This window comes from Amblyraja radiata, chromosome 4 (assembly GCF_010909765.2).
Source record: "Amblyraja radiata isolate CabotCenter1 chromosome 4, sAmbRad1.1.pri, whole genome shotgun sequence".
In the NCBI taxonomy this organism is placed as follows: domain Eukaryota; kingdom Metazoa; phylum Chordata; class Chondrichthyes; order Rajiformes; family Rajidae; genus Amblyraja; species Amblyraja radiata.
The window spans coordinates 95,006,018-95,033,293 of NC_045959.1; the positions used below are offsets into that span (position 1 = coordinate 95,006,018).

The 27,276-nt window shown below is 41.7% G+C and overlaps 1 protein-coding gene across 1 annotated transcript in view; it reads right to left on the reverse strand.

The window, feature by feature from the left end:
• Positions 1–375: 375 nt before the first annotated feature.
• Positions 376–27,276, reverse strand: part of amph (amphiphysin) — a 233,274-nt gene continuing 206,373 nt past the window's right edge. Inside the window, exons 32-38 of the mRNA XM_033019968.1 lie at positions 22,637–22,747; positions 21,716–21,775; positions 17,788–17,847; positions 12,778–12,843; positions 9,090–9,380; positions 7,535–7,636; positions 376–1,497 (exon numbers count right to left, since the gene is read on the reverse strand). Of these exons, the coding sequence (XP_032875859.1) occupies positions 1,390–1,497; positions 7,535–7,636; positions 9,090–9,380; positions 12,778–12,843; positions 17,788–17,847; positions 21,716–21,775; positions 22,637–22,747 (798 nt within the window). The 3' untranslated portion in view covers positions 376–1,389. The remainder of the gene's footprint in view (positions 1,498–7,534; positions 7,637–9,089; positions 9,381–12,777; positions 12,844–17,787; positions 17,848–21,715; positions 21,776–22,636; positions 22,748–27,276) is intronic.

The following is a 27,276-nucleotide window of genomic DNA, read 5'->3' on the forward strand; positions in this document are numbered from 1 at the left end:
CAATTTTCTATCCATGTTAGCACTCTACCCCCAATACCATGTGCCCTCATTTTGCCCACTCAGCTCCTATGTGGGACCATATCAAATGCATCAATCGTTATTAAGATGCATGCAAAGAAGCAATGTGCTAGGTAATTCTGTTGTTTAAACAAAGTCAAAAGAATGCTCCACGAATGAAATTATGTCCTCTAACTGGGTGTTTGCATTGCCAGGTGGAATTTCAAAATGGATAAAAGCTATGGCACAATTGAACATAAGCCACTGGATCTCCCCTGCTATTCTTGTGAATTCAGTGCAGAAAACCCAACCTGTTTATGGGTAAACGTAGACGCCATGCGTGCATACACTTTAAATAACAAGACACAGATCGCAGTATTGTTTAGTTTGTCTTTATGCCAGCATGAGCAGTGAAATGGTGAGCAATAATCACAGATCCATACATCAATACGATACTTACGTTACAATGCCTCATTGTGACATTTTGAAATTGTACCTTCCATTCAGTCAGAATGAAATATTTCAAACTTGTTGCAAGGATAACTAGAGGTCATGGTTTTCAGTAACTGGTGCACCATTTAAATGTTTCCTGTTATAAGTCCAGTAAATTCCTGTGTTGATTTATACAGAGCAGAGTGGGGAAAAAAAGTGTTGTATGGCCAGGAGGTGGTGCTGTCTTGTCCCTTGAACATCATTCTGAATGCACTAATCTTTAACGCACAATACATTACAAACACAGCTTCCCAGATTTATTTGGCAATATAGCAATAGAATTTGTTCAAAAACTGAGCCAGTAGGGACACTGGAGACGGGAGCAGGCAGTGACACACATGATGAGGAGATGCATCTAAGTGGGGTCACTTATCCTGCATGAATGAAAAGGCTGCTCCTCAGCTCCAAACAAAACAATTTGCAGTCATCATATCAAAGATTAATAAGTACACACAGATTGTCTAGATAGGCTACTGAACTATGATGCATTGAACAGATTTACTTGGTGCACAGTGCAAAACGTAAACTTATGAACAGGAGGATTACACCACCATTATACTGATAGGAAAGGGATGCATTCAAGAATATTGTTAACTCCAGGAAAATACAATTAAACATAGTATTGGACTTTGATAAAGAAATACATATTCATTTCCATACTTTGTTCAAAATAGATATATTGAGGTCAGTGCCATGCTTCCTGTGTCTTCGGTTAATATACACTGCCTCTCTGCGTAGTTTGTGATCATTTGATGCTTTTAACCTTGCTGATTAGCTTTTCATCTCAGGCATCAGCCTTTGAAAAATCCAAAGACGCAACCATATTGTGGGAGACCTTGTATGGGGAGCAGAGTCCTGCTTTTTCCGATAACTTCCACACAGGTAGACAACGGCCACAGTCTATTCCAGTTGCTGAGTGAAATTCTTGGGGAACAGCCCTTTGGAACTGTTGGCAGCACCATACTGTATCCAGTCTGACTCCTTTATACCTGTGAGCCAACCAGCATCCTGAAAAAGTACATGTAAAAATGACCATTACAGAGATGAAAAGCAGTGTCTCACTTCTACAGAGCAATGATCTGTCAGGAGTATAGCATTTGGATTTCTGCTCTGTACCATGCAAGTGATATCCCAGCTTTGGAGGATGCCTGAACGCACTCCTTGAGAATAGGGGCGGCACGGTGGCGCAACAGCAGAGTTGCTGCCTTACAGCGCCAAAAACCCGGGTTCGATCCTGACTACGGTTGCTGTCTGAAGTTTGTACATTCTCCCCATGACCCGTGTGGGTTTTCTCCGGCTGCTCCGATTTCCTCCCACACTCCAAAGATGTACAGGGTTGTAGGTTAATTGGTTTTGATAAATTGTCCCTAGCATGTATAGGACAGTGTTAGTGTGCGGGGAATGCTGGTCGGCGAGGTCTTGGGCCGAAGGGCCTGTTTCGGACTGTATCTCTAAACTAAACTAAAATAATACTACTGATTAAAGTGAACTTTGGATAAACTTGGCCTGCTACCTATAAATTGAGTTTATAAGGTTATTTATTTCCCTAGGCAACAATGGTGTATCTTTAGAGACATTACACATGAGCATCACCAAATTAAATTTGCTACTGAGGCACAGGGCAAATGACTAGAATCTTGATCAGAGATTTTAAGGTGTGCCCTTTTAAGAAAGATAAATTGAATGAATTACAGAACTTGTGGCCTTGGCATCAATAAATGTGGACTTGGATAATTGTAGGGATGGAGGAGATTTTAAATGGGGGGGGGGGGGAGGAGAGGCTGTTTTGTGATTAATTGTCAGTACATGACAATGAGCTTGTGTGATGGGCAAAATAACTATCGTGAGTTTTACTAAAGAAAAAGAGCTTTGGGACCGAGTTTAGAAGTAAGGTTGATTTGGAGTGGGTTTAAATAGTCCGTTCTAGAGGTGACACATTAGTGTTTCGGCAGCAGATGAGCTGAGGTGCAATTGATTCAAGCAGTGTTAGTAAGATAGAAATAGAGTGTTTTTATTTCTAATTAAAAAAGACAGCATAAACCTTAATTTAGAAACACAGAAATGAATCAAGGCCAGCCAGCATTGAATTGCTGGATGATCCTATCTGACTAAAGGGGCTGTCCCACTTGGGCGACCTAATTGGCGAGTTTAGAAGAGTTCAGGAGAGTTTGAAAAAAAAGTCATGTTGAAGACCTCTTCGACTATGTTGAAGACTAGCTTCGACTAGCTACGACTAACTTCGGGAAAATTGGACACCGAATAGTGGAGAGTGAATACGACCTCCTTCGACTATCTACGACTACCTTCGACTACCCTTGGACTAACATGCCAACCTACTACAACTAAACCTATGAGTAAAAAAAGTATCGATTTTTCCCATGGCAACATTTTTTTACTCGCGAGATTTTTTTAACATGTTGTAAAATACGGCACGACCTAGCTGAGGCCTCGAGTACACGGGGACTACTCTTGAGCATGAAGGAGAGTTACAAAGACCTCCTACAACCTCGTGTCGACCATGCTGCGAGTATGAGTCGAGGGCAAACTCGCGGATTAGGTCGCCCAAGTTGGACAGCCCCTTTACCCATATTTTTTAAATAAGGATATTTGAGGACTGTGCGTTTGATGCAATCTGCATGAATCTCAAGTAGCAGGCTTAACAGGCCCTTCGGCCCACCGAGTCCTCACCGACCAGCGATCCTCACACATTAACATTACCCTAAGCACTCTAAGGATAAATTTACTTGTATACCAAGCCAATTAACCCACAAACCTGAACGTCTTTGGAGTGTGGGAGGAAAACAAAGATCTTGGAGAAAACCCACGCAGGTCACAGGGAGAAAGTACAAACTCCGTACAGACAGCACCCGTTGTCAGGATCAAACCCATGACTCTGCCGCCCTTCTGAAGGAGAGTGGAAAATAGGATCCAAGGTGGTTCAGTGACAGGAAGTACTGGGCAACAGGTATCTTTGTGAATGAAAGGCTGAAACAGCGGAGTTCCACAGGGCTCAGTACTTGGTTCCTACATATGGTATATATTACGGAGGTTTGCAGATGATACAAAAATGGGCATGCATATGGGACAGTTAGCTTGAAAGGGTGAATGGGAGGATGGAGATAGGCAGAGTGGATTCTGGAAGTAATAAAAACAAGTGATGCGCTGAATGGGTGAGTGTGGTTGGCTGGAGCACAAAGGAAAACCACTGGGAAAAGGCACTCCCAAAAGCTGCAGAAAGATCGGGAAGGGCGAGAAAAAATATCAGTCACAATCTCGCAGGAATTAATGAGAAGCACCGTTAATTAAGTTGCATAAAGTGGTAAAAGGATTTGATTTATTTCTAAGGAACATAGTTGACATTATTAAGATTAAGCTTGGGAAGCAGTTTTCAAATCTTTTTATTGCTGAAAAACTGAAAGGACTTCATTTAAATTGTAAGATCAAAACCAACCAATATTTATTTGTAGAGCGATTTAAAGGATATAAAGGTGTAGAAGACATGACAGTGATGCAGCATAAATCCTGTTGCCTCACAGTAGCGGTGGTCTTGGTTTGCTCCTGACCTCAGATGCTGTCATTTCAGAGTTTGCATGTCCTTCTGAATGATGCTGCTGTTTCCTGCCCCATCCCAAAGTTGTGCTGGTGGGTTACTTGGCTTCTGTAAAATACCTCTTTGTATAAGTTATGCCCCTGTCCTACTTAGGAAACCTGAACGGAAACCTCTGGAGACTTTGCGCCCCACCCAAGGTTTCCATGCGGTTCCCGGAGGTTTTTGTCAGTCTCCCTAATGGTCAAAAGTGGTTTCCGCTTCTTCTATGTTCCGGCGATTATTTCAAAAAATTCAAAACCGTCCGCGACTAAAAATAGGTTGCCGTTTAAAAAAACGGTAATTTTTTAGTCGAAGCCGGTTGCAATATAAGTTGAAGGTGGTTGCCGGAGGTTGCAGGTAGTGGAAGGTAAGACCTCCCTGGTGGAATAAAACTGGGTGAAAAAAAGGTCTTACCTTCCACTACCTGCAACCTCCGACAACCACCTTTAACTAGCATCGCAACCGGCGTCGACTAAAAAATTACCGTTTTTTTAAACGGCAACCTATTTTTAGTCGCGGACGGTTTTGAATTTTTTGAAATAATCGCCGGAACATAGAAGAAGCGGAAACCATTTTTGACTATTAGGGAGACTGACAAAAACCTCCAGGAACCGCACGGAAACCTTGGGTGGGGCGCAAAGTCTCCAGAGGTTTCCGTTCAGGTTTCCTAGGTGGGACATGGGCAAAACTGGTTAAACAGATCAAAGGGAAAGCTGAGACACGTGTGTGTGAAAGAAGGTAAGATGCAGGAGGAGGAGAATGGGACAGGAGGATCTGCTCCTCCAGATGTTGCTGTGTACCCGACGGACCAAATGGCCACCCCAGTGTTGTCATAAGAAATGAAGGCTGATTTACAGAGAGCCCATGATCTCAATGGCAGGGAAGACCCCCAGGTCCACCCCCCCCTCCCATGTCCCTACAAACACAAAGTGAGTAGACTCCCCAGTACTCAAAGTATCCTGACAACAAATGGTTTAGCCATCGCACGACCTGCAGAAGCAAGCTGTACGTAGCACAAGATTTTGTAGCACAAATGTGTTATATCAATCTATTTTATGTTTACTGTCATGGCAACCATTCATTTCTACATTGCATCTAATGGACACGCATGTTAAGTGAGGCAGTTATTCAAGATACAATGTTCAACTATATCTTGTAATTCTAGTGACATTCTCATGAATTTGGAGAGTTATTGCCTATCCTATCCTAATTATATTCCCTCAAACACATACCCATTTAATAGTGGCACTCCCACATATGCAGACACCTCGCACTGAGTGCTGCAGGTCACAAAGTGAATTTACAGATGCTGGTATCACAATGGCATATCAACAATTGTATAACATTTCTAGGGAGCACCATGTGAAGTCTACCTGAAAGCCTAAAAGCCCTGTCCCACTGTACGAGTTGATTCAAGAGTTCACCCGAGTTTACCCTGATTCGAACTCGGAGATTTACGGTAATGGTCGCACGTGGGTACTCGGGGCTCTCGTGGACATTTTTCCAACATGTTGAAAAATCTTCATGAGTCTTCCCGAGCTTACCGCGTTTCCCGAGTACCTGCCGTTAGCGTAACGAGCCGTTAAGAGACGTCCCTGAGCTCCGACATACCCGCTACGTACATTCTACGTGCTTCTACGAGTTTGAATTTTTTTTAAACTCGGGAGAGCTCTTGAATGAACTCGTACAGTGGGACAGGGCTTTTAGTCACTCGCTTAAACTCGCATGGCAGCAAATGCATCTTATTGCAGAATATTTGCAACATTAGCAAACCTGGCTACAAAACACTTTCTGCTCGGCCGTCAACATCAATTGCAAATAGTTGGTCCTCACACAGATTCCAAAATACCACACTAGTTATGTAGTTTGCAAACTAAAGCGACTGAAGTGACCCGATTTTCTGTTGATTAGCCAATTCTCTATTCATGCTAAAGTACTATCCAAATGCCACAAACTCGTATTTGTGCAATAATTGGAATAACTTTTGGAAATCCAGATAGGCTACACCAACATGTTCTCCTCTATCCACCAAGCTTACTACATTCTTAGAGTTAATGAAAAAAATCAGACATAATTTACTTTTCATAAAACCATTCCGCTTAACTAGAGTATTTAAGAATTTTCTAATGAGAAAATCAAGCTATCATCCCCCTGACATGCAACAGCATTGATGCCATTGAATCCCCCACTATTTATATCCTGGGAATTACCCCTTGACCAGAAACTGAACTGGAGTAGCCAAATACACAATGTAGCTACAAGAGCTTGTTCCGGGGTTAGGAATCCTGTGACATGTATCTAGCCTTCTAACACTCCAAAGTCAATCCACTGTCTACAAGGCTCAAGCCAGAATTGTGATGGAATACTCTCCACTTGCCTGGATGAGTGCATCTTCAACATGGCCAAAGAGCTCAACACCACACAGTATACAGCAGCCCGCTTGATAGGCACACTATCAACAAACAGCGGTGTTTAAGAAAGAACTGCAGATGCTGGAAAAATCGAAGGTAGACAAAAAAGCTGGAGAAACTGAAAAAAAGCTGAAGAAGGGTCTCAACCCGAAACGTCGCCTATTTCCTTCGCTCCATAGATGCTGCCTCACGTGTTGAGTTTCTCCAGCTTTTTTGTCTGCCATCAACAAGCAGTCACTCACTTACCAACAATACGCAGTAGCAGCAGTTAGCACCATCTACAGAATACACTGCAGCCACTCACCAAGACTCTGCATACACCACCCATGACCTCAACCAACTAGAAGCATAAGGGCAGCAAATGCATTGGAACACCACTACCTGGAAGTTGCCCTCCAAACCGCACACCACTTGACTTGGAAACGTATCACTGTTTCTTCACTGATGCTGGATCAAAATCATGGAACTCCCTCATTAATAGTGTTGCAGGTATACCTACACATCAATGACTGTGATGGTGCAAGAAGTCAGCTCACCACCATCTTCTCAAGGGCGATTATATAGGAACAATTAAATGCTAGCTCAGCCTGAGACGACCTCATCCCTTGACTGGATAAACAAAAAAAGACCGCTACTATTTGCTTAATTGCGGAGTACAGCATTCTCCCAGTAACAGACATTAGGCTAACTGATTTTACAGGTTCCTAGGTTCTGGCTCTTTATATTTGTCGTTTCTAATTCACTGGGACCTCTCCAGAATTTTGAAAGATCACAAACAATGCATCTCAGGGTCTCATTAACCTTGAGATTTTTAATAATATTTATTGTAATTTTTATCTTGCTTCAAATAGATATGCTTTTGTATCTGTGAAAGGAATGGTTGCTGGTGAAGGCCCATTAAGATATATTTATGCAGGCTTCTACTACAGTATATTCCCATGTTTTGTGAACTTTCAGTAAAAGATTTCATAACTGCTCGAGATAGTATGAAGAAACTTGCTACTAGAATTTAAGCAAGATTGTTCCACATTTAAATTCTGTTTACCTGGTCTTCCATTGTCTCAGATGGAATCACTAATACAATGTCTCCACGTTGTAAATTAAGTTCATCTTCATTGGCAGCTTCAAAATTATGGACAGCTTCAACCTGTTAGAAAATCCAACCATAGATTTCAGTCATTTTTTTTATTGAAGTATGGGAACGTTGCATCACTTCTGAGGCCACATTTCTTGATCATTCCTGGTTTCACTTAAGTAACAGCAAGCAACCATTTTGGAAAACTGCAGCGTTGAGGTAACTGAGCTCCTCTGTTGCTGTTGTAAAGAAAGCTTCAAGATTTAGATCCAGCAACATGGACCACTATCACATTTTTGGATTGGGAATCCTCCGCTTTCAAGGTCCATTTTATTGTGTGTATACGTACTGTATAACTAGGTCAACTTTCACCCGCAGTATTCTCAACATCGTGGTTACGAATTAAAATTGGGAAAGAACTTGTCATTCTCAGAATTAATGGGATCAATGGCAACCCGTTTGGGAGCAGGATCAAGTCACAATCCAGAACACGTGGAGATATTCAGGTGAAAACTATGCAGTTCTGAAGAAATATTGGAATGTCCACAGACCCATAGTTTAGTTTAGTGTAGTTTGGAGATACAGCGCGGAAACAGGCTCTTCGGCCCAACGAGTCCGCACCGATCAGCGATCCCCGCACACTAACACTATCCTACCCAAAGGAGAATTTTTACATTTATACCAAGCCAATTAACCCACAAACCTGCACGTCTTTGGAGTGTGGAACGAAACCGAAATTTTCGGAGATAACCCACGCGTGTCACGGGGGAACGTACAAACTCCGTACAGACAAGCACCCATAGCTAGGTTTGAACCCGGGTCTCTGGCGCCTTTTTTCAATTGGTAAGATGCTTGGGTCTGTCTGTTCCCCACATTTGAAAAACAGAACAGGTTTTTTTCTCCAGGGTCTTGGATATAGATACACAGTACCTTCAGCAATATCATTGAAAACAAAATGTCTCACTACTGCTTTCGGAAGTTTGCTACAGGCTTCTGAACTGCCCTGGTTACCTCTGTGGCAAAATTACTGTGTTTCAGAAACAATCTATTCACTCGTCAATATGACAGTAGGTTTCTTTCTGTGATATTTACCACCTTGCAACGAATAAAAGGTTCTCTTTATCAACGAGTGGCTCGCTAAAGAGAATATGATTTGAAAGTCTGAGATTGAACCACTGCGCTTTTGAGAGTTGACTAGGTTTTCTGGTCTACTGGTAGTTTTGCCACTTTTCATGCAATTGTTTTTTACGTTTTTCCTTGGCCTATTTAGTATCGTTCACCTTACTCTTTTGTCCCTCATTCTGATTAGGATTCATTTCTCCTGATCATTGTTAAACAGTGGCTTAAATCTCACCCATTGCTTATTTACTGACTTCTCCTTTAATCTATCTGTTTTGTCCAATTCAGCCTTTGTGCCTTTGTAAGCGTCCAAAGTAGCGGATGCTGGTTTTGAATCTGAGATTTTTGCTATCAAGTTGTCCTTGGAATTATACGATGTGATTAATATTACCCAAAGGTTTCTTACCTTGTACATGAATCTCGGGGGCATGGTCTGTGAGTTAGCAGAGTCAACCTCGGCTGCACTCTGTTGCTGAGCGTCATTGGTACTCTCTGCACTGACAACTGGCTCATCATCAGCTCTGCTCACTTCCTCTGTCTGTTCCATTGCAGTGGGTGCTGGAGGAGGTGAACTCACGTCCACGGCTGGCACCACCTCCTCCTCTTGCACATCCACAGTTTCTTTCACTGTGGTGCTCTGATCATCTTCGCCTTCATTGTTGGACGCTGGCTGAATAACCACCAAAGGAATTGAGACCTTTCAAAGAGCACAGAAGTCAACGTTATAAACCTCTCAGGAACAGCTTCTTCCCCACAGCCATTAGACTATTAAACACAACTTCAAACAAACTCTGAACTATAACAGCCTATTGCACTTTATCTGTTTATTTATGTGTGTATACAGTGGCTTGCAAAAGTTTTCATACCCCTTGAACTTTTCCACATTTTGTCACGTTACAACCACAAACGTAAATGTATTTTATTGGGATTTTATGTGATAGACCAACACAAAGTGGCGCATAATTGTGAAGTGGAAGGAAAATGATACATGGTTTTCAAAATTTTTTACAAATAAAAAACTGAAAAGTGTGGCGTGCAAAAGTATTCAGCCCCCTTTACTCTGATACCCCTAAATAAAATCCAGTGCAACCAATTGCCTTCAGAAGTCACCTAATTAGTAAATAGAGTCCACTTGTGTGTAATCTAATTTCAGTATAAATACAGCTGTTCTGTGAAGGCCTCATAGGTTTGTAAGAGAACATTAGTGAACAAACAGCATCATGAAGCCCAAGGAACACACCAGACAGGTCAGGGATAAAGATAAAGTTGTGGAGAAGTTTAAAGCAGGGTTAGGTTATAAAAAAATATCCCAAGCTTTGAACATCTCACGGAGCACTGTTCAATCCATCATCCGAAAATGGAAAGAGTATGGCACAACTGCAAACCTACCAAGACATGGCCGTCCACCTAAACTGACAGGCCGGGCAAGGAGAGCATTGATCAGAGAAGCAGCCAAGAGGCCCATGGTAGCTCTGGAGGAGCTGCAGAGATCCACAGCTCAGGTGGGAGAATCTGTCCACAGGACAACTATTAGTCGTGCACTCCACAAATTGGGCCTTTATGGAAGAGTGGCAAGAAGAAAGTCATTGTTGAAAAAAAGCCATAAGAAGTCCCGTTTGCAGTTTGCCACAAACCATGTGGGGGACACAGCAAACATGTGGAGGAAGGTGCTCTGGTCAGATGAGACCAAAATTGAAGTTTTTGGCCTAAATGCAAAACGCTATGTGTGGCGGAAAACTAACACTACACATCACCCTGAACACACCATCCCCACTGTGAAACATGGTGGTGGCAGCATCATGCTGTGGGGATGCTTTTCTTCAGCAGGGACAGGGAAGCTGGTCAGAGTTGATGGGAAGATGGATGGAGCCAAATACAGGGCAATCTTGGAAGAGTCTGCAAAAGACTTGAGACTGGGGCGGAAGTTCACCTTCCAGCAGGACAACGACCCTAAACATACAGCCAGAGCAACAATGGAATGGTTTAGATCAAAGCATATTCATGTGTTAGAATGGCCCAGTCAAAGTCCAGACCTAAATCCAATTGAGAATCTCTGGCAAGACTTGAAAATTGCTGTTCACAGACGCTCTCCATCCAATCTGACTGAGCTTGAGCTATTTTGCAAAGAAGAATGGGCAAAAATTTCAGTCTCTAGATGTGCAAAGCTGGTAGAAACATACCCCAAAAGACTTGCAGCTGTAATTACAGCGAAAGGTGGTTCTACAAAGTATTGACTCAGGGGGGCTGAATACTTTTGCACGCCACACTTTTCAGTTTTTTATTTGTTAAAAAATTTGAAAACCATGTATCATTTTCCTTCCACTTCACAATTATGCACCACTTTGTGTTGGTCTATCACATAAAATCCCAATAAAATACATTTATGTTTGTGGTTATAACGTGACAAAATGTGGAAAAGTTCAAGGGGTATGAAAACTTTTGCAAGCCACTGTATATATATATATATATTCTATGGTATATGGAAACACTCATCTGATCTGTATTTATGGCTATAATACTCTGTTGTGCTGCAGCAAGGAAGAATTTCATTGTCCTATCTGGGACACATGACAATAAACTTTCTTGACGTGACTCTCACGAACAGAATTCTGTCGAAGGTGATAAGACTCTGTGTCTCATTTGTTCAAATTAGATTGCACTTTAGAACATTTGCTTAATCTGCCATGGAATCAGCAGGAATTTCCTCTGGTTCATCGTCTCTGCTGTGGGGGTCACTAAAATGAACATTGTTCCTGGACATTATGATTCTGTCCTCAGTATAACATCATGTGGGACTCTAGCTGGCCCTGCAGACAGACACGAGGGTTCAGCGAAGTAGTCACCTTCCTAGGAGGCAAAGATTGGACAGGATAGGTTTCTTTTTTAGAACTGGGAACTTTCAGTGAGGGAAGACTACATTATGAGACCCATACAGAATAAATGGAAACAATCTACATCGCTTAGTGAAGAGATTAAAAAAAAAGATAGAATAGACTTAATGTCATTGTTAAAAAAAAATTTAGAGAGGAGGAGGAGGATATCCATTTTCACCTATTGAAACTTAACATGAATTCAAAATAATTCTTTAGCTTCCAAGATCTTCCCCACTGTAAATATAGATGAAACATTTCCATTGAATATCTCACCCATCTCAGGTGGCTACGCACATAGACTATAAATGCATACTCGGTTGTCAGCAAGGACGCAGTGAGCCAAACTTATTGTGGCGTGTGACTGTGGCTCTGTACCAAGTCTGTGCAATCCATTCTCATTATTCTGCTAAATCACCACAATGTTCATCTAACATGAAAAATACGAAAACAAAATGCTCGATGGCAAAACGCAATGGTAATTACATTGAAACTTAGACTTGTCCTAGCTTAATGGCCTAGTTTAGTTTAGTTTAGAAATACAACGCGAAATAGGCCCTTCGGCCCAGAGTCTGCACCAACCAGCGATCCCCGTATATCCACACTGCCCTATACACACACGAGGGACAATTTTACATTTATACCAAGCCAATTAACCTACAAACCTGTACATCTTTGGAGTGTGGGAGGAAACCGAAGATCTCAGAGATCTTTGTCTGTACGGACAGCACCCTTAGTCAGGATTGAACATTGAATCAGGCTTGAAGGGCCGAATGGCCTACTCCTGCATCTATTGTCTATCGTCTATTGTTTATTGAACCCATGTCTCTGGCGCTGTAAGGCAGGAGCTCAACCGCTATGCCACTGTGCTGCCTTGTATTTATTTAGTGTTCCAAAGCGATTCACAGAGAAGTATCAATCAAAAATTAACATCATTTCAAAGTAAGTCATTAGAATAAGAGGTGAATATTACGAGAATTATAACGTTGGAGTGGTGGATGGGCAGAGAAAGGAACACAATAATGTTAATTCAGACGGTGGATTTTTCAAAGTAGAGATAACGCAGACGTTTTGTTTCTACTCTACAAGGTGACTTGCCACCATTTGGACAGAGTTACAAAAACCTGACTTTATACCATAATTCTGCAGACAACATTGAATATATCTCAGCTACAAAGCAGAATGAGGCAACAGAGGAAACAGATTTAGAAGTTGCGTCTGTACCTGCGGGGTCTCCGCATCTTCAGGGATTTCCTTGTGTTGTTCAGTGTCCTGCTCGGGCTCCACTTGCTAGACAGTAACAATCAGAACAGATTTGAATGCAAATCTTCAGGACACTTGACTTATTAATGCAATAATCTGATAGATTGGATATTAGATTGGTTCAATAACACTCTTACAGTAAACCATTCTATACGTTGGATTTCAGTATCTTGTATCTTCACTGTTTCGTTTTAGTTTAGTTTAGAGATACAGCGCAGAAACTGGCCTCTCGGCCCACCGCGTCTGCATTTGACCAGCGATCCCTGCACGTTAACACTACCATCACACACTAGGGCCATTTTTCACATTTATACCAAGCCAATTAACCGATAAACTTGTACGTCTTTGGAGTGTAGGAGGAAACCGAAGATCTCGGAGAAAACCCACGCAGGTCACAGGGAGAACGTACAAACTCCGTACAGACAGCACCCATAGTGTGGGTAGAACCCGGATTTCTGGCGCTGTAAGGCAGCAGCTCTACCGCTGCGCCACCATGCCACCCTGTTGGTAGAACTTTATTTAACTTTCTTATACTGGATCTAAAAGTTCTACATTCCCCTGTGTTTATCGAACGCGTGATAAATGGTACTAAACTAGCAGTGATGGGTGCCATCATGATCATGGCTTGGTACGGCAAACTGAGCATCCAGGAGCGGAAAAAGCTGCAAAAAGTTGTAACCACTGCCCAGTCCATCATCGGCTCTGACCTCCCTACCATCAGTTGCTGCCTCAAAAAGGTTGCCAGCATCATCAAGGACCCACACCATCCTGGCCACACACTCATCTCTCCGCTGCCTTCAAGTAGAAGGTACAGGAGCCTGAAATCTGCAACATCCAGGTTCAGGAATAGCTACTTCCCCACAGCCGTCAGACTATTAAACACAACTTCAAACAAACTCTAAACTATAACAGGCTATTGCACTTTATCTGTTTATTGATGTGTGTATATATATATTCTCTGGTCTAAGGCCACACTGATCTGATCTGTATTTATGACTACAATATCCTGTTGTGCTGCAGCAATGCAAGAATTTCATTGTCCTATCTGGGACACGTGACAATAAACTCTCTTGACTCTTGACTTGACTCTACGATGTACAGTGTGCAAAGACGAATTAAAAACTAAAAACAAGTGGTCCCATGCTTTTCTACTAAAAGTAAGTAAATGTATTGCACCACCAGGAAACTCCGTTGTATTTGTGGGGAAGGTCTTATCTGCGGCATTCTAACCATTGTCATTCGCAAAGGGGCTGTTGCTGATGCTGATGCTTCAAGCACTCTATCTAAAGAACGGTTCCAACCAGAAACGTCACCCGTCCATTCCCATCACAGATGCTGCCTGATCTGCCAAATTCTTTCAGCACTTTGTGGTTTCTTTACAGCACAATTATTCTACTTCAAGGACTAACCAAATCAAGCAAAATACACATCTATTCATCGTAACCGGATCAATGTTGCTCTGTTGAAATGCGAAATCAGTGAAATTTAAATCACCTTAGTTAAGATCAGTTCTATAGGAGAATCCCAGTAACATTAGAGAAGTGGCTAGGTAAAGCAATTGATATTAAATAATTATTTATGCTTGACACCATTTCATATTTCGTAACGAAGAAACCAAAAGACTGCCAATGTCTATGTACACAGTTAATATCAGGCTGTCATCGGCAGTAATTGAAGGGGATGCATTTAGATTCATTACATCAGCATCAATGGAGATTCCTTTCTTCTGTGATCTGACGCATCTTTAGTCAGAGGGTGGTGAATCTGTGGAACTCATTGCTGCAGAAGGCTGTGGAGGCCAAGTCAATGGATATTTTTACCGGTAGAGATAGATAGATTCTTGATTAGTATGTGTCAAGGGTTATGGGGAGAAGGCAGGAGAATGGGGTTGTGAGGGAGAGTTAGATCAGCCATGATTGAATAGCAGAGTAGACTTGATGGGTCAAATGCCCTAATTTTGCTCCTATCACTTATGACCTTATTAATTTATCCCCAAGTGATTCTAAGCCGCTTCTCCTTTCTCCAGCCTCAATTTCTTCTTCACTCCAAACCACACCACCCATTCCACTTTCCTGCTTCTAACATGCAGGAAGCTGATTTTAATTAAAAAAACAGCTGGCATCAGAGATGAAATTGGCCTCTAACCATAGGGTCCAGCTGGATCTATGTACTGGCACAATGAGCACTGCTCTGGTGAGGAGGGGCAAGCTCTGTGCTCCACTGTACACATGGGCAAGCACAAAAACACTTGTGCTTCTGACACTAATAGTAATTCCTGACAATGACAGCTCACTGATGTATCTGTTAAATGTTCAGTGATAAGAGTCAAGTCAAGAGTCAAGAGAGTTTATTGCCATGTGTCCCAGATAGGACAATGAAATTCTTGCATTGCAATAAGATTCCTGAACCAGTGTCTCCACTGAGCAAGTGTTTGGCCACTGATATTGTGCTTCATTTGGGGGCTATTGCCAGGAAAGCAGGATGCAAGCTCACCCTCCCATAGGTTGGGCGAGCGAGAAGGGAGTCTATTAAACATCTGTAATTCATCAGATAGGAGCAGAATTAGGCCAAGTTTACTCCGCCATTCAATCATGGCTGATCTATTTCTCCATCCTAACCCCATTCTCCTGCCTTCTCCCCATAACCCCTGACACCCGCACTAATCAAGAATCTATCCATCTTTGCCCTAAAGATATCCATTCACTTGGCCTCCACAGCTTTCTGTGGCACAGAGTTCCATAGATTCACCACCCTGACTGAAGAAATTCTTCATCATCTCCTTCCTAAAGGAACATCGTTTAATTCTGAGGCTATGACGTCTGAATCTAGACTCTCCCACTAGTGGAAACATCCTCTCCACATCCCCTCTATCCAGGCCTTTCACTATTGACACTAATTTGTGCTTTTATATATAGCAAGCTATCCTTTGTAGCTTTGACTGGTGGATGTGAGCGTGGATAACATTTAAAAATTAATACTTGAAAAGTTTTCGTGTGAAGTAAATTCTTTGTCTAAATGATTATAAAATTCACAATATTAACTCCATACTGCCACGCATTGTAAAATATTGAATGATCAATTAATCGTTAACACTGAAAAAGATAATGGAACGTATGGAATCACTCCAAGATCACGGTTCTCTGGTGAAGAACGAGACTGGATAAGGTCAGGTGCAGGAGAACTGAATGTGAAGGTCAGTGAGCTTCTTGATCACTTATCCAGGCAATGCTGCAGCATCCGTAACTGACAGTGCATTCTAATAGGTGAGGCGGACAATCGGAGAGGAGCTATGATTTATCTTCAGTTTCATTGAGGTGGGATAGGCCAGGTGTTTCTGGCTGTTGTACAATTGGGATGCGGCAGGGTGGGAGAGCACATGATCATTTTTTTAAACTGCCAGTACCTCACCATCTCAGGTTTAAAGATACCCTGTATAATAACAAAGAAAACGGGTGTCAGGGGTTATGGGGAGAAGGCAGGAGAATGGGGTTAGGAGGGAAAGATAGATCAGCCATGATTGAATGGTGGAGTAGACTTGATGGGCCGAATGGCCTAATTCTGCTCCTATCACTTATGGACTAATGAGTACACAAAACAGACGAGGTCCTTGTATGCCTTAACAATAGGCAATAGACAGTAGGTGCAGGAGCAGGCCATTTGGCCCTTCGAGCCAGCACCGCCATTCAATGTGACCATGGCTGATCATCCCCAATCAGTACTCCATTCCTGCCTTCTCCCCATATCCCCTGACTCCACTATTTTTAAGAGCCCTATCTAGCTCTCTCTTGAAAGCATCTAGAGAACCTTCCTCCACTGACCTCTGAGGCAGAGAATTCCACAGACTCACCACTCTCTGCGAGAAAAGGTGTTTCCTCGCATCCGTTCTTAACCCAACTACCGGATTTGCAATTATTAATGAAAGGCATTGCAATAACCCAGTGATGAGACTTCCTATATCACACTTACATTTGCTGCTACCCCGGGCAAAGTTTCCTGTGATTCGCATGTAAACAACAGCATAAAGTGGAATTGATTTAGGCATGGTAAAGTAAATACAATTCATGAGGTTCTTTTTCCTTTCAATGATATTAACATTCTCGGATAGTACAGCTCTCAAGTAAACTGAATAAAGCAAGACTGGAAATGGCAACTTGAATAGAGTATCATTGCTGAAAACGTGAGGTATAAATTATTGTCCATTCAGAACATTTGGTGAACAAAGGAAGCCCACATTCTCTGCCCTGTTACATGCGGGTAGGTGGAAATGTTGGGCTGGATTGTGAAGCTTTGCATAGAAACAGTGGACTTTCCAAGGATGTTGCTAGCAAAAGAAAAGGGGTCAAGGAAAGAGCGTTCGTATCGCAGCCCTGTTTTCACCAATCTTTCCACCACCACGCACACGAAGCACAAGAAGCAACACAAGAAGCAACACAAGGAGCAACAAGACAGACACCATTGTATGCAGATGCCGAGAAGTGTGTTCAGCTCTGGCCGAACAACATCTAATCTTGCGTGTGGACTCGATAAGAAGAAGCAAAAGAAAAAGGGAAACTTGGTGAAGTGATCTGTTTTTGCTGCATGGTTTGCAAGTACATTTTCAGGAAATCTCTGGGTCTTTGCATGAGCAACTTTTCCATTGAAAATATTACAAGCATGTGAAGAGTGGAGACTTGCTTGCTCAGAATTTACACCAGGAACTTAGATCACTAGAAAGCTATCTCTGGAAATCAGTCGAGTTTCATTCTTGGTTTCACAACAGAACACTAGTTTTAAGATTGAAATGAGCAAACTCAGGGAACGGTGTTTGATGATTGTAAGGCATAAACAAGGCACAAATGCGGTAAAGGAAGGATGTGTTTACGACACATGCAATGCATAGGCCTCAAAATGCCGACAGATAGTTAACTGAAATGAACAGATGATGTGACAATGTGTTAAATTTAGCCTCAGCCTGAGGCAGCATCTACATACCTCAGTGCTCTCAGTTTTAGCAATTACTTTTGCCTTCTCCACCTCAGTGTCTTTAATCTCCTTTAAGGGGAATAAAACATTGGATTTATTGAATCTAATCAGAGAACTGTAGAATACCACATTATAGAACAGGCTGATTGCTCACCAGGTCTGTTTTGTTGATGTTTCTCGCTGGTCCATTCCCACACTCCCACTCCCTCTTGTTTCATTTATTATTCATTCCTTTCAAATAGTTACTGTATCTGATTGCTGTTAAAGTACATTATGGACCTTGTTTCAGATTTGGTTTAGTTTAGTTTAGTATAGAGATACAGAGCAGAAACAGGACCTTCGGCCCACCGAGTCCGCACCGGCCAGTGATCCCCGCACACTATCACCATCCTACACACTAGGGACAATTTACACTTATATCAAGCCAATTAACCTACAAACCTGTACATCTTTGGAGTGTGGGAGGAAACCGAAGATTTCGGAGAAAACACACGCGGTCATGGGGAGAATGTACAAACTCCGTACAGACAGCACCCGTAGTCAGGATCGAACCCGGGCCTCCGGCGCTATAGGGCAGCAACTCTACCGCCGCGCCACCGTGCCATCCTGATGGCAATGTAGAAGTATTTTACCAAACTTCCTTTTCAATTGTTTCTTTGATTACCTTAAATGTGCCTTTTCTTATTATCATCTTGTCATACAGTAGAAATTTATCAATCACTATTTATTTTATCTTTAATACTGTGTAGCTTGTAGGGCTGCAGAGGAAAAGCTGAGAACTATAGGCTGTGAGCTTAACATCTGTAGTTGAAAAGTTACTAGAGAGTATTCTGAGGGATAGGATAAGGAGGCATTTAGATGGAAAAAGGCTAATTAGGGATAGTCAGCATGGTTTTGTACGTGGGAGGTCGTGTCTCACAAATCTGATTGTGTTTTTTTGAAGACGTGACCAAAAAGGTCAATGAGGGCAGAGTTGTAGATGTTGTACACATGGACTTCTGCAAAGCATTCGACAAGGTTCCACATGGTAGGTTGCTCTAGAAGGTTAGATCGCATGGGATCTAAGGAGAAATAGCTGAATGGATGGAAAATTGGCTTCATGGAAGGAAGCAGAGGGTGATGGTGGAAGGTTGCTTTTCGGACTGGAGGCCTGTGACTAGTGGTGTGCCTCAGGGTTCCGTGCTGGGCCCAATACTGTTTGTCATCTATATCAATGATTTAGATGAGAACATACATGGCAAGATTAGCATGTTAGCAGATGATACAAAAGTGGGTGGTTTTACAGATAGTGAAAATGGTTGTGAAAAATTGTAGCAGGATCTGAATCGATTGGCCAGGTGGGCTGAGGAATGGTTGATGGACTTTAATACAGAGAAATGTGAGGTGTTACATTTTGAAAAGTCTAACAAGGGCAGGACCTACACTGTGAATGGTAGGGCTCTCAGAGTATTGAGTATAGAAGTTGGGAGGTCATGTTGCAGTTATATAAGACAATGGTGAGGCTGCATTTTGAACATGGTGTTCAGTTCTGGGCACCATGTTTCAGGAAAGATGTTGTCAAGGTGGAAAGGGTACAGAGAAGATTTACAAGGATGTTGCCAGGATTCGAGGGTCTGAGCTATAAGGGGCGGTTGAACAGGCTGGGATTATATACCTTGGAGCTTTTCATCCCGTTTACCCCTGGCAACTTTAATAGCACATAACAATGTTATTTCACTTATTTATGAACACCTAATGATGAACAGATACCGGTATATCAGAACCAAACACAGCCAGTCAATGAGAAAAAATATCTACAAATCCAGAAACAACATATTTACCCCCTGGGTAGGCGAAATTTACCCCAGGTTGGGAACTCTTGGTTTAAAGTGAAAGGGAAAGATTTAATAGAAATCTAAGAGGGCTAACCTTTTCACACAATGGGTGGTGGGCATATGGAACGAGCTTCCAGAGAAGGTTGTTGAGGCAGGGACCATTGCAATGTTTAAGAAACAATTAAACGTATATGGATAGGACAGATTTAGAGGGATATGGGCCTAACGCAGGCAGGTGGGACTAGTGTAGATGGGACATGTTGGCCGAAGGGGCTGTTTCCACGCTGCATCACTCTATGAGACACTGGTCATCGCTAAGGGATGGGCAGCAGTGTAGAGTAGAGGCAAAATGCCAATTAATGGGATTGGAGATTGGTGTTGATATGGTGTTTATCAGCCGTTGCAGGTGCAGGCCTGCTAAGGATTTATGACATGGTTGCAGAAATAGAAAACAGCAACTAGGAAATGTACTTATAATTAAAGAGAGCAGAACTAGGGATATGAGTTCTGATCATTAAAAGGAAAAGCTGAAGTTGAGATTGGTGAAGAATTATTTCCACACACTCACGAACCAAACAAAATTTCAGAGAATCACTCAAAAAGAATTCTGTGTTATATTGGATGAAAATTGAGTCAAATTATCATGTTTAATCATAAAGGGATTCATGGAATCTTACATCACAAAAGGACACCTCTTGGCCTTTCATGCCTGTGTGGATTATCATAAGGTCATAAGTGATAGGAGCAGAATCCATCTGGATTCCATCTGCCACATCTCTGACCACTTCCCCAACCTGCCCAATTCTTTCTGCAGAGTCCTAGCTTCCTCTACACTACCTGCCTATTTCACCTATTCCACCTATTTCCTTCACCTTGAGTTCCCTTGTCAGATCTGGTTCGTGACACAACACCAAATCCAGAATTACCTATTCCCTGGTAGGCTCCACTATAAGCTGATCTAAGAATCCATCTCAGAGACACTCTACAAATTTCCTTTCTTGGGGTCCAGTACCAACCTAATTTTCCCAGTCTACCTGCATATTGAAATCTTACATTCTTACACGGCGCGTGAATCTCCTGATGTAACTTGAGTTGTGAATCTGGATGCTTTCAAGAGAGAGTTAGATAGAGCTCTTAAAGATAGCGGAGTCAAGGAATATGGGGAGAAGGCAGGAACAGGGTACTGATTGTGGATGATCAAACATGATCACAGTGAAGGGCCGAATGGCCTACTCCTGCACCTATTGTCTATTGTCTATTGTATGTAATAATGCGGCCCAAATAACTCCCATTAGGGTATTTTTACCTTTGCAATTTCTCAGCTCTACCCACAAGGATTCTACATCTTCTGATCCTATGTCACTTGCTCAGGACAAAATTTAATTCCTTACCAGCAGAGCTACCCCATCCCCTCTGCTCACCTGTCTGCCTTTCCAATGGGACATAATCTTGAATAATCTACTCCCAGCTCCCATCCTCTTGCAGCCAGTAATTCCCACAACATCATAGCTACCAATTTACCATCGTAGCTACCAATTTCTAACTGTGCTCCAAGCTCATCCTCTTTGTTTATTATACTACGTGCATTCAAATAGAACATCTTTAATTCAGTATTCACCTCCTCTCCTCTCCTATTTTATCTGACCTTCCTCTCTTATCTCTTCTTAAACCTTCCGTCCTATTGCTTCCAGAGACTACTGTAACTTTTCCTGCACCGTCTTTCCCTTTAACTCCACCCTTACACTTCCAATTTGTTGAGCCACCCCCCCACTATTTAGTTTAAAGCTCTATCCATGGCTCTGGTTGGACGGTAATTCAATTAGTCTAAAAACAAAGAAATTATATTGTGTTAAATTGTGTAATTTAAGTTCAGAATGAGAAATTATTAAATCATCATTTTCTTTCTTAATCATCACATTATCAAGTTTAACATTATAGTCAGATTGGCTAACAGTTAAACCCAATTATTGATAATGACAGGAATAACAATGTCCTTTTGAAGATGCAGGTGGAACTAATCCATTTATGGAACACCAATTAAATGGAAGATATTTGTTGATATTTATCTGTAATGAGCAGTAGATCTAGATTTGTGCACAGATAATGAAGCATTGTTTACATACCTCAACAATCTCCATTTCAGCACCTGCAGCTGCCTCCTGCACTTCAAGCTCCTTATTCTCCTTAATAGAGAATAAAACATGGGATTTATTTCATTTGAATGTAATTCAAACACACATCCAGTGGTGTAAAATGTCAAAACATGACGTGGTTTGAAGTGTTCAAGCAAGGGTGGGTTGTCTGATGGTATTCAAGCAATATATACCTGCAGAGCACAGATGAGGACACTAACACATTAGTTATACTCCCATTAGTTATACTCCAAAGAGTATGTTGTTCAAGAAGGAACTGCAGATGCTGGACGATCGAAGGTACACAAAAATGCTGGAGAAACTCAGCGGGTGCAGCAGCATCTATGGAGCGAAGGTAAAAGGCGCGATTTCGCGCCGAAACCCACGATCCATACAGTAGTTCTGTTGTAGCACACACACACGCACGCATGCACGCACGCACGCTGATCAGAACACAGGCATTTTACTCACACAGGAACCGATGCACACAGCCACAAATACTAAAGGCGTGGAACATGTACTGGAAGCACAATACAAATAAAACACTGACAATTGTGCAGCAAATGGCATTATTGCACACACTTTGTATCAATAACAAGGCCATCGTTTTAGTTAGTGCATTTATTGACAGGTTCATTATTGCCATTGCAGTCAGCGAAATGAATATTCAGATTTAATTAAGTGTTAATGAAAATGAAAGGCAGATGGATAGAAGGTGAGGGAGTGTAGTGAGTGGTGCTAAAAAAACATTGCAGACAACATCTTCATGATCAGGGTGGAGGGTGGGCGTGCAGGATGGAGCAGGGAATTATCTCTACCGCTGAGCAGTAACAAGGGAACTGGCTGTGGCGATAGAATGAATGAAGCACTTACTGCTTGGAAATTAACTCTGCAGCAAACAGTGGGACTCACCACAACTTCCTCCGTGACTGCACTGGGCACAATAGAAGGAGCATCCGGGGATGCTTCAGTGCCAGTGGCTGGCTCTTCGGGCTCCGTAGCAAGAGTGACTTCAGCTTCGATCTATTGAGAGTGGGAGAAGGAGCTGAGTTAGTGCTTAAAGAATATGCACGGAAAACTCAACATTCCATGAAAAGGAAAATAAGGTCACATTTTATAATCTAATTTGTTGAATTATGTCACGATTTAGCGTGAAGGGACGCTGATGGATGTTTTTTATGGAAATGTCTAGAACTCGCAGAATTCTATTCAGTAAACTTGGATTTTGAATTATTTAGCCTGACAAACCTGTATCCTGCTTTAAATAAAGGAACCACAGACCAATGCTAAACTTGCCCCCACATAGGCTTGGAAAGAGTGGATGTTTAGAGGATGCTTCCACTAGTGGGAGAGTCTAGGGCCAGAGGGCATAGCCTCAGAATTAAAGGATGTTCCTTTAGGAAGGAGCCAAGGAGGAATTTCTTTAGTCAGAGGGTGGCGAATTTGTGGAATTCATTGCCACAGAAGGATGTTTTTAAGGCAGAGATAGATAGATTCTTGATTAGTACGGGTGTCAGGGGTTTTGAGGAGAAGGCAGGAGAATGGGATTAGGAGGGAGAGATAGACCAACCATGATTGAATGGCGGAGTAGACTTGATGGGCTGAATGGCCTAATTCTGCTCCTAACACTTGTGAACGTGATATTCCACCTTATTGGATCAACAAGCACAGCGGGACATGCTTCAGCCTGGAGTATTAAACAGGTTTACTGGTTGTCTATCTCATCGCTCTTTGGCAGATACCTCACTGCGTGGAATTGGTTATGGTGTACGTTTACATTATAATGTCTACATGTCAAAATCAGTTCATTGGTTGTGAAGCAGTTCTTTCCTCTAACCGATCATCAAAATTGTTAAAAATAAATCAAATTTAAAAGCATTATCAAATGAATTTAAGGGCAGCACCGTGGTGCAGTGGTGGGGCTGCTGCCTACAGCTCTTGCAGCACCGGAGACCCGGGTTCAATCCCGACTACGGGTGCTGTCTGTACGGAGTTTGTACATTCTCCCTGTGGGTTTCTCCGAGATCTTCGGTTTCCTCCCACACTCAAAAGACGTACAGGAATGTATGTAAATTGGTTTGTTAAATGTAAAAAATTGTCATTAGTGTGTGTAGGGTAGTGTTAATATGCGGGGATCACTGGTCAGCGCGGACTTGGTGGGCTGAAGGGCCTGTTTCCACGCTGCATCTATAAACTATACTAAAGTAACCAAATGAAAATAATTAGACCTTCAGCCCAGAGACATTAGGTTAGACGAACTAGGTACCAATGTCTGACTATGGGAGTGTGTAGGATGTCACATGAAATGAATGGAAATGGGAGTCTGCCGGGTACCACCGGCTGCGTGTAGACCTGGGGGACCCCCCAAGGGGCCAAATAAATGGGTGCTAAATAGATGAGTGAGGTACCACTTAAATCCACTACCATGGCGTGCTCACTGCCACGCCCATAACAACAACACAAATGGCAGACATTTTTCCCGGTGTCGAAACACTAAGGGGCAGAAAACGCTAGTGGGAGTTGTGTACAGGCCACCTAACAGTAGTAGTGGAGTTGGGGAGGGCATCAAACAGGAAATTAGAAATGCGTGCAACAAAGGTAAAACAGTTATAATGGGTGACTTCAATCTCCATATAGATTGGGTGAATCAAATTGGCAAGGGTGCTGAGGAAGGGGATTTCTTGGAATGTATGCGGGATAGTTTTCAAAACCAACATGTAGAGGAACCAACGAGAGAGCAGGCTATTCTAGACTGGGTATTGAGTAATGAGGAAGGATTAGTTAGCAGTCTTGTTGTGCGTGGCCCCTTGGGCAAGAGTGACCATAATATGGTTGAGTTCTTCATTAGGATGGAGAGTGACATTGTTAATCCAGAAACAAGGGGCCTGAACTTAAAGAAAGGTAACTTTGAGGGTATGAGACGTGAATTGGCCAAGATTGACTGGCAATTGATTCTTAATGGGTTGTCGGTGGATATGCAATGGAAGGCATTTAAAGACTGCATGGATGAACTACAACAATTGTTCATCCCAGTTTGGCAAAAAAATAAATCAGGGAAGGTAGTGCATCCATGCATAACAAGGGAAATCAGGGATAGTATCAAAACAAAAGATGAAGCATACAAATTAGCCAGAAAAAGCAGCCTACCGGAGGACTGGGAGAAATTCAGAGACCAACAGAGGAGGACAAAGCGCTTAATTAGGAAAGGGAAAATAGATTATGAAAGAAAACTGGCAGGGAACATAAAAACTGACTGCAAAAGTTTTGATAGATATGTGAAGAGAAAAAGATTAGTTAAAACAAATGTAGGTCCATTGCAGTCAGAAACAGGTGAATTGATCATGGGGAACAAGGACATGGCAGACCAATTCAATAACTACTTTGGTTCTGTCTTCACTAAGGAAGACATAAATAATCTGCCGGAAATAGCAGGGGACCGGGGGTCAAATGAGATGGAGGAACTGAGTGAAATCCAGGTTAGCCGGGAAGTGGTGTTAGGTAAATTGAATGGATTAAAGGCCGATAAATCCCCAGAGCCAGATAGGCTGCATCCCAGAGTACTTAAGGAAGTAGCCTCAGAAATAGTGGATGCATTAGTGATCATTTTTCAAACTCTTTAGATTCTGGAGTAGTTCCTGAGGATTGGAGGGTAGCTAATGTAACCCCACTTTTTAAAAAGGGAGGGAGAGAGAAAACAGAGAATTACAGACCAGTTAGTCTAACATCGGTAGTGGGGAAACTGCTAGAATCAGTTATTAAAGATGGGATAGCAATTGAAGGATAATCAATATTTTAAATATATACAGGTATGTGACTTTATGAAGAAATATACACATAGATTTCAAACTATATTTTTAGACCCTTTAGAAGAAGCAATGAATATTAAGGCTGATTCACAAAAATTAATATCATACTTTTATAATAATATATTATATAGAGAATCACCCTCAACAGAAGCACTAAGGGAAGATTGGGAACATGAGCTAATGATAAAGATCTCGAAGGATAGATGGGAAAAGTATTTGATGAACACACATAACTGTTCTATTAATGCAAGACATAATTTAATTCAATTCAAATTCAAATTATTACATAGACTATATTATTCAAAAACGAGGTTGAATAAATTTTATCCAAACGTCTCTCCCAGATGCGATAAATGTTAATATCAAAACGCTAATATAACACATTCATTTGTAGGATGTACAAAGTTGAATAAATTTTGGAGTGATATATTTGATATATTTACAAAGCTCTTCAAGTCAAGAATAGAACCCAAAATGGAATGGATTATATTTGGAATAATAGGAGAAGATACCAATTTAAATAAAGACCAAAATGTTTTTTTTAATTATGGGTTAATAATTGGAAAGAAATTGATACTTAAATTTTGGAAAAAAACAGCCATACCAACTGTTAAAATGTGGATTAGGAATATGATGGACATAGCACGCCTTGAAGAAATGAGACTCCGACTAATAGATAAATATGACCAATTCTTAAGGAGTTGGTCTCCTTTCATCGACTTTTTGGAATCATGTGATGCAGCGGTACCATAAGGATTGCTGATTTCAGTTCATGACGTGGATAGATCTACATCTCCGAATATAGATTTGAAAAATTCTCTTTTAAGGGGCCTTCTCTTCTATTTCTACTTTCCACCTTTTCTTTTTTATTTTATTTTTTTATTTTTATTTTTTATATACACACTTCACATTTTTCTACTCTCTACCATCTATTTTTCCACTCTTTCCCCTTTCTATTGTTTTCTTTGTCTTGTCTTGCTTACTTCCTTCTCATAACATAAAACTAGAGGATGTACATAGAATGGATTACGGTATGACATAGTTGGCACCTAAAATTAGGTGCCACTGTATTGTTTTGTATTGTATTAACTTCTAATAAAATTAAAAAAATAAATAAAAAAGATGGGATAGCAGCACATTTGGAAAGTGGTGAAATCATTGGACAAAGTCAGCATGGATTTATGAAAGGTAAATCATGTCTGACGAATCTTATAGAATTTTTCGAGGATGTAACTAGTAGAGTGGATAAGGGAGAACCAGTGGATGTGTTATATCTGGACTTTCAGAAGGTTTTCGACAAGGTCCCACATAAGAGATTAGTATACAAACTTAAAGCACACGGTATTGGGGGTTCAGTATTGATGTGGATAGAACTAGCTGGCAGACAGGAAGCAAAGAGTAGGAGTAAATGGGTCCTTTTCACAATGGCAGGCAGTGACTAGTGGGGTACCGCAAGGCTCAGTGCTGGGACCCCAGCTATTTACGATATATATTAATGATTTGGACGAGGGAATTGAATGCAACATCTCCAAGTTTGCGGATGACACAAAGCTGGGGGGCAGTGTTAGCTGTGAGGAGGATGCTAGGAGGCTGCAAGGTGACTTGGATAGGCTGGGTGAGTGGGCAAATGCATGGCAGATGCAGTATAATGTGGATAAATGTGAGGTTATCCACTTTGATGGCAAAAACAGGAAAGTAGACTATTATCTGAATGGTGGCCGATTAGGAAAGGGGGAGATGCAACGA